The sequence below is a fragment of the Halichoerus grypus genome, chromosome 8 (genome assembly GCF_964656455.1).
Source record: "Halichoerus grypus chromosome 8, mHalGry1.hap1.1, whole genome shotgun sequence".
Classification (NCBI taxonomy): domain Eukaryota; kingdom Metazoa; phylum Chordata; class Mammalia; order Carnivora; family Phocidae; genus Halichoerus; species Halichoerus grypus.
The window spans coordinates 70,645,459-70,658,233 of record NC_135719.1 but is presented as its reverse complement, the minus strand read 5'-3'; the positions used below and the strand labels follow the sequence as shown (position 1 = coordinate 70,658,233).

The window sequence follows — 12,775 nt, the reverse complement described above, 5'->3', positions numbered from 1 at the left end:
GGGAGGCAGTACAGAGTTCCCCCAAAACATAACACATAGAGTTACCATATGATCTAGCAATTCCACTTATGGGTATAGATCCAAAAGAATTGACAAAGTGATATTTATACACTTGTGTTCACAGGAGCATTATTCACAACAGTCAAAAGGTAGAAATCATCCAAATGTCTGTGAACAGATGAATGGATAAACCAAATGTGGTGATGTGGTATATACATTCAATGAAATATTATTCAAACTCAAAAATGGGGCGGGGGGGGTGCCTGGCTGGCTCAGTCGATAGAGCATGCACCTCTTGATCTCAGGGTTGTGAGTTCCAGCCCCACGTTGGGTGTAGAGATTACTTAAAAAAATAAAATCTTTGGACGTCTGGGTGGCTCAGTTGGTTAAGCAGCTGCTTTCGGCTCAGGTCATGATCCCAGGGTCCTGGGATGTAGTCCCACATCAGGCTCCTTGCTCAGTGGGGAGCCTGCTTCTCCCTCTCCTTCTGCCTGCCACTCCCCTGCTTGTGCTCTCTCTCTGACAAATAAATAAATAAAATCTTTAAAAATAAATAAATAAAATCTTAAAATATATATATATATTTAAATTTTACAAACAACAACATAAAAAGGAAGGAAATACTGATACATGCAACAGCATGGATGAAACTTGAGAAAACTGTTAAGTGAAAAAAGCCAGACACAAAAGAACAAATATATGATATTTGTACATTCACTTACATGAGGTACATAGAATAGTCAAGTTCACAGAGAAAAGAAGTAGAATAGTAGAGAAGGGAATGGAGAGTTAATGTTTAATGCTATGGAATTTCAGTGTGGGATGATGGAAAAGTTCTGGAGATGGACAGTGGGTGATTGTTGCACAATGGGTATGTACTTAATGCCACTGGAATTGTGCACTCAAAAAAGGGTTAAGATGGTAAATTTTATGTTATGCATATTTTAGCACAATTTAAAAAAAAGTCACAGGAGGACTGAGATGGCAAGAGCTTAGTGAGCAAGGGGAGGATGGTAAGGAACATGAAGGAAAGGTAACATGGGCCCCAGAGGCCGGAGAAGGCCTTCAGGTTTCTTTCTTTCTTTTTTTTTTTAAAGATTTTATTTATTTATTTGAAAGAAAGAGAGACAGAAAAGGAGCATGAGCGCGGCAAATGGCAGAGGGAGAGGGAGAAGCAGGCTCCCCGCTAAGCAGGGAGCCTGATGGGGGGCTCTATCCCAGGACCCCAGAATTGTGACCTGAACAGAAAACAGATTCTTAACTGAGCCACCCAGGCATCCCCAGGTTTCATTCTAAGACTGATGAGAAGCCACTGGGGAGTTGGGGCAGAGGTGACACAATCTGATTCCCATTTTTTTTTTTTTAAGATTTATTTGTTTATCTACTTGAGAGAGAGCACGAGAGCAGGGGGAGGGACCGAGGGAGAGGGAGAAGCAGGCTCCCCGCTGAGCAGGGAGCCCCATGTGGGGCTGGATCCCAGGACCCCGACATCATGACCTGAGCCGAAGGCAGATTCTTAACTGACTGAGCCATCCAGGCGCCCCTGATTCACATTTTTAAAGGCTCACTCTGGCTGCTGTGTGAAGAGGCTCAAGGGGGCAAGAGCAGAACTAGAAAAAGGGCTAGAAGGCCACTGCAGTCGCCCAGGTAATTCCTGAGATTAATTCAGAATTTCTTGAGGGTTTGCAAATGGCATTAATTCATGACATACTCTTCATATTGGCAGGCCTTGGGGCCCTGCCCCAGCAGAGACTGAGTGAGTGAGTGAGGGGGAAGGGCGAGCACCCATGCACACATGCACACACATACGCACGTGCACATGAGCAGGTAAGAATAAGGGGCTCACTGCTTCAGGTTCTAGCAAGGGACTGAATTCCCAGGGCATGATCCTCTCCCCAGGAGCACTTCCACACCAAACCCAGGTCCTCAATTCAAGGTTTTTCTACAAGAAGATAATACCATGCCCTGCTTATCTCCTCTAAGGCTGGAATGGGAACAAAAATCTCTACCTAGGAATTGCTGAGTCTCTAAATTTCCACCAATGGTGGTGTTTAGCCCACTCTGGGCTCCTAGGTTTGTTACACTAGGAGGATGGCAGAGGGGGAAGTTCCATGTACAGAAAGGTGGAGCTGACCTTGCCCCTAACTCTAGTAGGGGTAGGCAAACTTTTTCTGTAAAAGGCCAAAAATTTTAGGAGGCCACATATGGTCTTTGTCAAACATTCTTCTTTGTGCTGGTTTTGATTTGGTTTGGTTAGTTGGTTGTTTTCATTATAAAATATATATAACAGGGGAGCCTGGGTGGCTCAGTCAGTTGAGCCTCTGACTCTTGACTTTGGCTCAGGTCATGATCTCAGGGTCGAGAGACTGAGCCCCACGTCAGGCAAGCATGGAGCCTGCTTGGGATTCTCTCTCTCTCCTTCTCTCTGCCCCTCCCCCTGCACCTCATGCTCCCTCTCACATATATATACATACATACATTTTTTAATTTAAAAAATAAAAAGTAAAATATACATAACAAAATTTACCATTTTAACCATTTTTTAATTTTCTTTTTTTTTTTTTGTAGAGAGAGAGGGCTCAAGAGCAGGGGGGTGGGGTTTGCAAGTTGGAGGGAGAGGGGGAGAGAGAATCTTAAGCAGACTCCATGACCAGCGCAGAGCCCTGATGTGGGGCTCTATCTCACAACCCTGAGATCACGACCTGAGCCAAAATCAAGAGTCATATGCTTAACCAACTGTGTCACCCAGGCACCCCACCATTTTAACCATTTTTAAGTGTACAGTTCTGTGGCATTAAGTACATTCACATTAGTGTGTAACCATCACTGCCCTTAGTCACCAGAACTTTTTACATCTTGTAAAACTGAAACTCTGTACCAGTTAAACATTAACTTCTCATTCCACCTCCTCCGTCCAGCCCCTGGCAACCACCGTTCTATTTTCTATCTCATGAATCTGACTACTCAAGGAACCTCATGTAAGAGGAACCTCACAGAAGAAGAAATGGTGGCCAATTGGGTTGCTTCCACCTTTTAGCTATTGTGAATAATGCTACTATGAACATGGACGTACAAATATCTATTTGAGTCTCTTTCAATTCTTTTGGGTATATACCCAGAAGTAAAATTCCTGAATCATATAAGTCTATGTTTAATTTTTTGAGGACTCACCACAGTTTTCCACAGCAGATGCACCACCAACAATGCACAATGGTTCCAATTTCTCCACATCTTTGTCAACACCTGTTACTTTCTGTATTTGGTTGGTTGGTTGTTTGTTTTTTTAATAATAGCCATCATAATGGGTATAAAGTGGTATCTCATTGTGGTTTTTGACTTATATTTACCTAATGATTAGGGGTACTGAACATCTTTTCAAGTACTTATTGGCCATTTATAATATCCTCTTAAGGAATTTACTATGTTCTCCCTTATATTATAGTTGTGCCTCCCCTACTAACAGGTAGGAACAGCACCTTTTACCCTTTATAAAGAGTCTTCTCACATATTCCTTATCTCATCTGAGTGAAAACTGGATACTGGCCTGCTTAGACCTTGGTATCTTGTCTAGACAATGGCCTCACCCAACTCCCTTAGTGGCAGCTCATCCACCCACCTCTACCTCTGAGTGATATACACATCAACGGCTCCCAATTGCCTTCCTCAGAAGTTCTCAATTTCAGGGTTCCAACACAGTGGCGGGATTTGGTGCAAAATGTCCAAAGTAATTTCTCACTATTAATGAAGTACAAATTAAATTTACAAATGTAGAGCACTCTGGGGCGCCTGGGTGGCTCAGTCGTTAAGCGTCTGCCTTCGGCTCAGGTCATGGTCCCAGGGTCCTGGGATTGAGCCCCGCATCGGGCTCCCTGCTCCACGGGAAGCCTGCTTCTCCCTCTCCCACTCCCCCTGCTTGTGTTCCCTCTCTCGCTGTGTCTCTCTCTGTCAAATAGATAAAATCTTTAAAAAAAAAAAAAAAAAAAGTAGAGCACTCACAATAGTGCCCAGCACATAGTAAGCACTATATAGGTGTTGGGCATTATTAATATTAAATTTTAAGAGTTATGAGACAGGTGTAGCAGATGCTTTTGGTGTTCTGTACACATCCATGGCCAACTTCTGATTTCAGCTGCAGTCGCAGGAGACAGTGACGTGCAGGCTGACAGCATCCCTCCTTCAGGACCCTACTGATCTCCTTGCTTTTCTGCCCAGAGCTTCCTCTTCTCACAAGCTCACACAGCTCATGAAGTACAGGGCCATTCGTAGGCATTAGTTTTCATCTGATGAATTATCTGCCTCCCTTTCCTACATTGCTACAACCTCCACCATTATCCAGGAGAAGATAACAGAAATCCTAATTACAGCTTGATCAGTTAGTATTCCACTCCCTGGCACGTTTATCAACACCTTCCCGTGGAACTTCAGGCCCTCTGCCTTTACTCTTCTGATCCTCCCGCTTTGAGCCCACTAGCACGTTTTCAGAGGGCAACAGTGGGCTGGGATGGAAAACAGAGATGGCAGAGTCACAGGTCACATTGTCAAGAAAGGGATGACAAGGGAGTGCAGGAGCCTTGAGACAGGTCTTTTTTCCGCCCTACTCTCTAAGCGGAGTTCAGTCAGCCTTCAGGGGGTGACTATGAAGTAACCTCCAGTTAAAAAAGGCAAAAGCGGACTCAGAGGCTGACACTGCGCAGGCGCAGGGAGGGGACTCGGGTTCCCTCTCAGGCTCATCCAGATGCCTCTCCTAGGTAAGGGCCAGAGGAAGAGCACAGTACCCCGCGCTAGAAGCCTCCCTTCTGTGCACCCCAATTCTTCGTGAGGCCCTCAGACCACCCAGGAAACGTCTGGGAAACCACCTCTGAGGCCGTCGGGCCGCCCCCCACTCCCCTCCCTAGGGCCCGGCGGAACCTGGAAAGCGGGTACCAGCGCTGGCGAGGCGCCAAGACACGAAGGGCCGGCAGGCCGGTCGGATTTGGCCCTCCTCACCACCGTTCTCACCTCTTTGTCCGCTGCTTTCTCCTCGATACCTAGCAGCGCGTACAGGTCCATCTGTAAGAGCTCCTTGGTCACCGCCATGGTTCCAACCCTGACTGGATTCGTACTACAACTCCCAAGAGTCTAAGCGTGCGTAGGGATTTCGGGGGACTGTCACCCCAAACGGACTGAATGGCGCTTAGCCCCCTGGGAAATGTGTTCTGGATCAGGCTTGACTGCCTCCGAAGGAAGGGAGCAGTCGTGAATGAACTACGCCTCCCAGCAGCCCCCGCGTCTGCCGCTACCACTATCCGGCTAGCGTGGCGGACCGCGATTTTCCTGCCAGAGGCCGCAGCAAGCCCGCGCGAAGGGGCGTGGGGCGAGGGCGGGGCTTAGGGAAAGTACAAGGATCTCGGGACCTGGCGGTCGCGATCTCTCAGTTTTGTGGAACCTGCGGCGCCTCGCCGGCCACCAGAATGGAGAGTAGGTGCTACGGCTGCGCTGTCAAGTTTACCCTCTTCAAGAAGGAGGCGAGTCTTCTCCCCGCGGGCTAGAGGGCCGGGGAGGACCGGAGTGGAGGAAAAGCACAGGACTTGAAGTCCGTAGACTTGGTTTTATGGCCCCTTTCCAGCTGTGTGGTTTTGATGAAGTCACTGAACCTCACTTTCCATTTCTGTAAAATTGGGCTAACGCTCCCTCCCTTTCGGGGTTGACATGAGGGCCCAGAGAGGTGCTGGAGGTGAAAGTGCCCTATAAACTGAAGAGCACGCTCCTGTCCTTTCTAGAAAGGTAGGCTTTTCTCTCCACCAAGTATAAGATGCAGCTGTTTCGTTCCCTCCACTCTGCTCCTCCGCAGCCCAGTCTTAGTTACTATCCTGTGACCACTCTCCATCACTCTATGCCGGTTACTCCCTTTGTTCTGAAACCTTCACCGTCATGCAGTCTGCCCTTCCCAGATTTCTTGAGTTAGATTACTGCCCTTCCTCCTGCTCCCGGGGCACCATGGCAAAGCCTCTTTTGTCCTCTGCACAGGCCCCTAAGTTCTCCTGGTAAACTATAGGTTTCCTCTGCTCGGTTGTGACCAGGAGATAGGAACCAGATTGGATGAATGAATAGCGGTAGGGATGCAGATCCCTGTAGCACTTAGAAACCTGGGTTTTGGAATCAGGGTGGTCAGGGTTCAAATTTGAGCTCTGCTGTCTTATTCATGGAAACACCTTGGTTTGGGCAAGTCATGTAACCTCTCTTGACCGCATCTAAGATAGTAATAATAATTAATGGTGGTCATCAGGATTAAGTAAAGTAGTGTGTATAAATTTTGAGGATTATATCAGATGATGAATGTTAAGTACTGAATTTAGTGCCTGACACACAGTAAGTGCTTAATAAATGGAGGCCATTGTTATCCCATACTGAAGCCAAGCCACCCTCCATCTCTGCTGAGGCAGAGAAGGCAGGGGCTCTGCACTCTCTGATACTCCTTTGTTAAGAGTCAGTGACTTGCAGCATGAAGTTTTGCCTGTTTGTTTTCTACACCCCAGCATTGGGGAATTGAAGACAGGGTAGAAAGCATGGGAATTTTGCATAAAGCTTTACTTGATTTGAATAAAAGACCCTCCACCCCTGTCTCTCCCCAGGCCTTAGGGGCCCCACTCCTCATCCTCCTCCCAGCAGCTGGTCACAACTTCAGTGTCTTCCCTGTGTGCTTGGAGAGTCCCAGGGCGGAGCGTGCAGGGGTGGGTGAGAGATGGAACCTCCTACTTCATGTTTCTTGTAGTATGGCTGTAAGAATTGTGGCCGGGCCTTCTGTTCTGGCTGCCTTAGCTTCAGTGCAGTGGTGCCCCGGACTGGGAATACCCAACAGAAAGTCTGCAAGCAGTGCCACGAGGTCCTGACCAGGTGAGTTGACATGGTCAAGGGTTTAGCCAAGCATGGTACCAGTCGGCTGGCCAGCCCACACAGCTTTGTGCTCTGTGGCAAGAGATCAGCTCAGGAAGTGTTTGGGGTGGGAGGTACTTACTGGCAGATGGCGGGACTTCTGATACCAGATGTCTTCTCTATAGAGGATCTTCTCCTGCCAATGCCTCCAAGTGGTCACCACCTCAGAACTACAAGAAGTAAGTGCTGAACAGACAGAGACAAATAGGGATGGGGAAAAGACAAAGGAGCCATAGGGTAGGACTCTCTTCCCAGCCTCTAGATCAGATGAGCACAGGGTCCAGAGAAAATCATCTCTCAGCCTCCTGACTGCCCTCTTGGGCTCAGACAGTAGCTCATCAGCCCTCTCTCCAGAAACATTTCTTGGTAGACCTTGTCCTCTCAGCCAGACCCTTCGATTGGTCAGCTGGATTGGGCTGCAGGGTGACATGAATGAGGACCACAGAATATTGTCCGTTGGAGGCCGCCCTGGATGCCTAGAAGTGATTTGAATGGGAAACGGCAAGTGGGTGCCTTCACCCCTCCCTTCTGCATTCTTCAAGAGCCTAATCTCATACTCTCCCAGGCGTGTGGCTGCCTTGGAAGCCAAGCAGAAGCCCAGCACTGTCCAGAGCCAGGGACTGATCCAACAAGACCAAGTCATTGCTGAGCGCCTAGCGCGGCTCCGCCAGCAGAACAAGCCCAGTGAGTGGGGGCAGACTGGGTGACCTAAAAGATACCATCCACGCCTCCTGGGACTAGGATTCCTCGGGATCTTACAGGGCTTCTCCATACCCATTTCAGAGTCAGTGGCCTCGCAGGCGGAGATAGAAGCCAGGCTAGCTGCACTGAGGGATGAACCCCGGGGTTCCATCCCTTCCACCCAGGAGATGGAGGCACGGCTTGCTGCACTGCAGGGCAGAGTTCCGCCTTCCCAGACCCCCCAACCTGTGAGTACTTGGGGGGACAGGGGTCCTAGGATAAGGACCTTGCAGAAGCCCAGATACATGTATACTTATGTACTTTGTAGGAATTGGCAAAACCTCCCATCCTCACCTCTTGCTCCTCAGGCCTGCTGCGAGGCCAAGGAACCAGGAACAAGCAGTAGGATGGGGTGGGGCAGGAAAGAATGGCCAGATCTATATGGGCCCTGGATTAGTCCCCTTTCCCTGAGCTTTGGAAACTCTTCAGCATCCACCCCTAACCTAGACTATTCTGCACCTTACAGTGTTGCCTTCCCCCCTCCCCTGGCTCCCCACTGAAGTTCCCTCCTCTCAGCAGGCACATCAGCCACCAGACACCAGGACCCAAGCCCAACAGGCACAGGATCTGCTGACACAGCTGGCAGCGAAGGTGGCTATTGATGAGAGCTGGCAACGAGGAGGCCCAGGTAACTTCTCCACCTGGGTCCCCCAGGGACCTGCCCCCCACTCTTTCCCCAAGTAGGACGGGCTCTGCTGCCCACCCTCTGGGACACAAATATAAATCAGAGACCAATCAACATTGTAAACTACAGTTTAGTCCAACAGGAGTCAGTGTAAGCCTCGTGGATAAGTGTGCGGGCTTTAGAATCAGACAGTGATTTCTTATTCTACCACTTAAACTAGCTCTGTGACTCTGAGAAAGTTGCGTGACCTAAGTCTCCCTATCCTCAGCTATAAAATGGAGGTGTATGTGGTAAAACCCACCTCACAGGGAAATCACGAGAAGTAAGTGAGATAATCTAATAAGCACTTAAGGCCCTGCCTGGCTTATAGTAAGTGTTCAGCGAATGTTCTCTGCAATGATGCTAATGATAAGGATGAGGAAGAGGCTATTTGAATTTAATTAAAATTCAGTGAGGGGCACCTGGGTGGCTCAGTCGTTAGTCTGCCTTCCACTCAGGTCATGATCCCAGAATCCTGGGATTGAGCCCCGCATCGGGCTCCCTGCTCAGCGGGGAGCCTGCTTCTCCCTCTCCCACTCCCCCTGCTCGTGTTCCTGCTCTCGCTATCTCTCTCTCTGTGTCAAATAAATAAAATCTGGGGTGCCTGGGTGGCTCAGTCGTTAAGCATCTGCCTTCGGCTCAGGTCATGATCCCAGGGTCCTGGGATTAAGCCCCGCATCGGGCTCCCTGCTCCGCGGGAAGCCTGCTTCTCCCTCTCCCTCTCCCCCTGCTTGTGATCCTGTTCTCACTGTGTCTCTCTCTGTCAAATAAGTAAATAAAATCTTTAAATAAATAAATAAATAAATAAAATCCTTAGAAAATAAATAAATAAATACATACATAAATAAATAAATAAATAATAAAATTCAATGAAATTTGGGGCACCTGCGTGGCTCAGTCGGTTAGGCTTGATCTCAGCTCAGGCCTTGATCTCAGGGTTGTGAGTTTGAGCCCTGCGTTGGGCTCCATACTGGGCGTGGAGCCTACTTTAAAAAAAAAAAAAAAAAAACTAATAATAATTAAATGAAATTTAAAACTCAGTTCCTTATGGTACTAGCCACATTTCAAATGCTATTGAACTACAGTCTTGGACAGCACAAATACAATGATACGGAACATTTCTGTTATTATAAAAAATTCTGGACAGTGCTCTTCAAATGCTTCAGAGCAGGGGTTCTTAACCAGGGATGATTTTCCCAGGGGGGCCCATAGAGCAATATCTGGGACTCTCTGGTTGTCACAACTTAGAGGGTGCCACTGGCATCTGGCAAGCAGAGGCTAGGGATGCTGCTCAGCATCATATAGGGCATGGGACAGCCCCCACAACAAATTGTCCTGTCCAAAATATCAATGAACCAAGATTGAGAAGCCCTGCTTTAGAGATATAATCTCATTGACTATTCTCCATAATCTTGTACATACTATTATTATCCATATTTTATAAACAAGGAAACTGAGGCCTGATGAGCTTAAGGAACTTGACCAAGGTCACAGGTATTAAGTGGCAGCACTGGGACTTAAACCCAAAGCTGTCTGATTTTGAATCTCCTGCTCTGAAACGCTGAGGTAAAGGGGACCATGTCAGAGCCACACCCACTGTCGTAGAAAGCTTCCTGCCTAGTGCCATAAAGAACCTGATCTCTCATGTCCTCTCTGTGCTGCTGCCTGGAAATATTCATGCCAGCCTGTAAGGCAGAGAGACTGGCTGAGGCTTAGTGTCCCCATATCCTCATCTTTTTGGGCAGTGATGCTCATACTGTGGAATACCCACCCTAAGGGCAACATGTAAAAATATCAGGAGTGGGGATGGATGTAGTTGGAAAAAAACATGTTTAAGATTACTAGTATTTTTACATTTGGAAAAATGGAGGAAAGATAGATTTTATTGGTAATATAAACCACAGGAGCTAATGCTGAACAAAAAGCTGATAATCTATGGTTTTTAAAGGAAGTAGAGAAATGGGCTCACTGGCTTCTGATGAGAGATCTTGGAATATCTCTGCCTCCCTGACTGCTTCTCTCCTTCCAGCCGCCTCTGTCCAGAATGACCTCAACCAAGGTGGCCCAGGGGGCCAGAGTGCTAATTCCACGGGGCAGGCCACCTGGTCCCTGGAAGAGGAGAAGAGCAGGCTGCTGGCTGAGGCAGCGATCGAGCTGCGGGAAGAGAACACGAGGCAGGAGAGGATCCTGGCCCTCGCCAAGCGCCTGGCTGTGCTTCAGGGCCAGGACCCTGATAAAGGTAGGGGCTGGGAAGCAGCAACTCACTCATGTCCATTGGGCAGGCCCCCCCACACACACCCCCAGGCCAACCTCTACAAAATGGCGACTCCCGGCCACGCTGAATCAGGTGCTGGGAATTCCTGTGCCCAGGGGTGTCGAGCTCTGCCCAGAGCCACAAGGAAGGTACTGGGGCAGAGGAATGGAAAAGTAATACGTAGCAGGCATCAGGGGCCCAGGACCCCCAGTCTCTTCAGGTGCAAAGTCTTCTGTTTCTGTCCCCCAGCCCTGCAGGGTGGGGCAGGGAAGGGCAGGATCTGATCAGTGGCGACAGAGGCTGCCTAGCTCTGGAACAAGTGCCACTGGAAAGCCAACCAGCTCCTGGGGGCAAAACTACAGCTACTCAGGTGAACTCTGTCCATGTTACTCCTCCTCCCCTGCTCCTGTCGTTCCTTCTTCAAGTGACCCTCCAGGACTATCACCTCCCAGACAGTGATGATGATGAGGACGAGGAGACAGCCATCCAGAGAGTCCTGCAGCAGGTGGGCCCTGCCTTACCCACCTGACCCCGCCTTGTCCTGTCCCTGTCTCACTGCCCCACCCCCCACCCGGCCCCATTCACCCTGCCTCCACTCTCGTACTGAATGGCCTCTCTGCAGCTCCTGTTCTGGCTGGGGCCCCACTGTCCCTGTGACCCAGACCTGCCTACTGGCCCCTGGAGATGGGGTATCAGCAGCCACAGGCAATAGATAAGGGAGATGGGTTGAGAAGCTAAGGCCACAGAGCACAGCAATACTCGTGGGGAAGAGGGTCAGGGTCTAGGCCTGGAACAGGGAGCTGCACCTCTTTGCCCTGTCCACAGCTCACGGAAGAAGCTGCCCTGGATGAGGCAAGTGGCTTTAACATCCCTGTGGAGCCCGCTCTCCGAGCCCGGGCCCAGTCCTGCAGGGCAGAGCCTGAGGTGAGAAAAGCCACCGGCCGCCACCACAGCCTCCCTCCCTGCTTGGCCAGCTGCTCCTGCAGCAGTCTCCCACACATCTTACTTCTCTCCCCCATTCCTCTCCGGTCCTGGCAGGCCCAGGCCATGGCTGCCAGGCCCGAGGCTGAGGAAGAGGAGCTCCCCTGGTGCTGCATCTGCAATGAGGACGCCATCTTGCGCTGCACTGGTTGCGACGGGGACCTCTACTGTGCCCGCTGCTTCCGGTGAGGGTGGGTGGAATGTTCTGTTCCACTGGGAAAAGTCAAGGGCCATCCGTGACCCCTGACCTGTCTCTCTCTGCTCCACAGGGAAGGCCACGATGCCTTTGAAATTAAAGAGCACCAGACGTCTCCCTACTGCCCACCGCGCTCAGGCCGAGAGCACTGAGGAAACCAGGCAGGCAAGCCCACCTCTGGGCCCAGCCTCAGGGCGCCCAATGGGAGAGTGAGTCAGCCTAGACTGCTCATGGATGCGCCCTTTCCTGAGCCTCAGTGTCCCTGGAAGGAAGGAAGGACTCTCCATTCGAGATGATAACTGGGGGGAGCCAGAGCGAAGGCAGAAGTCAGGAGCCCACCAACAGCCAAGCCTGGACTGGGAATGAGGTGTCGTGGGGAAGAGACAAGACTGAATCTAAGGGTGATGAGCCTTGAAACTTGCTCAAGGGCCCAGGGTCCTTCCCTGGCACTTAGTGGATCTAATAAAAAATGTTGATGTCTTAAGCCCAGCAACTCTTATCTCTAGAACCCTGTGGGCTCTGAGCCTGGGCCCCTGGAGAGGTGGCAAGAACAGGATTTCTACTCAAAGTCCAGTCCTATGGAGTGAGGAAAAAGGTGGGGCCATCCTGCAGGCTTCTCCAGGCAGAAACAGTCCCATCCACCCTGGAAGCCTCATATGAAGTAGGCAGTGGATATTCGTTCAACTGATCTGAACTGTGCATCCTGCTCTGGGCAGCCCAGCGTAGCCGCTAGGCCCCACCATCTTGGATTCCTCAGCCTCCCTCGTACTCAGCGCATGCACAAACAGTGAATGCCTACCCTGCTTTCTGCCTTACTCCCAAAGGATGCCACCTCCCCGGGCTCCTGTCCCAACCTGCCAGCCATTCAGACCCAGTATCTTTCCAGCAACGTGCTCCTAGGCTGACTCCTGGCCTCTCGGCCTGTACCCTTTACACCTCTCTGCTTAGCTCCTGCTTTTTCTCTTTCTGCTGCTGGCTGGAGCCAGCTCAAGACAGTCCTCAGCCTGATGCCTCCTGATTCAGGGGC

The 12,775-nt window shown here is 50.0% G+C and overlaps 2 protein-coding genes across 3 annotated transcripts in view; one reads left to right on the top strand and one right to left on the bottom strand.

Moving 5' to 3' along the window:
* Positions 1-5,131, bottom strand: part of DNAJC17 (DnaJ heat shock protein family (Hsp40) member C17) — a 42,143-nt gene extending 37,012 nt beyond the window's left edge. For both annotated transcript variants that reach the window (XR_004914745.2, XM_036084246.2), the window contains exon 1: positions 4,999-5,131. Coding sequence is in view for 1 of the 2 variants with exons in the window: in XM_036084246.2 (XP_035940139.1) it covers positions 4,999-5,076 (78 nt within the window). In the remaining variant the exon portion in view is untranslated. The remainder of the gene's footprint in view (positions 1-4,998) is intronic.
* A 118-nt stretch (positions 5,132-5,249) lies between these two features.
* On the top strand, positions 5,250-12,232 carry ZFYVE19 (zinc finger FYVE-type containing 19). The gene is made up of 11 exons (XM_036084248.2): positions 5,250-5,504; positions 6,752-6,873; positions 7,038-7,091; positions 7,478-7,596; positions 7,696-7,841; positions 8,170-8,281; positions 10,347-10,556; positions 10,997-11,076; positions 11,397-11,495; positions 11,610-11,737; positions 11,822-12,232. The coding sequence occupies exons 1-11, from the start codon at positions 5,451-5,453 to the stop codon at positions 11,898-11,900; spliced, it is 1,203 nt and encodes a 400-aa protein (XP_035940141.1). The 5' UTR covers positions 5,250-5,450; the 3' UTR covers positions 11,901-12,232.
* The last annotated feature ends 543 nt before the right edge of the window (positions 12,233-12,775 follow it).

Bases quoted from the DNA above. Each gene is read 5' to 3' on its own strand.
- ZFYVE19 (XM_036084248.2), top strand. From the start codon at position 5,451: ATGGAGAGTAGGTGCTACGGCTGCGCTGTCAAGTTTACCCTCTTCAAG. The intron at 7,842-8,169 runs GTGAGTACTTGG...CCCTCCTCTCAG, and splicing joins CTTCCCAGACCCCCCAACCT to CAGGCACATCAGCCACCAGA. The intron at 11,496-11,609 runs GTGAGAAAAGCC...CGGTCCTGGCAG, and splicing joins CCTGCAGGGCAGAGCCTGAG to GCCCAGGCCATGGCTGCCAG.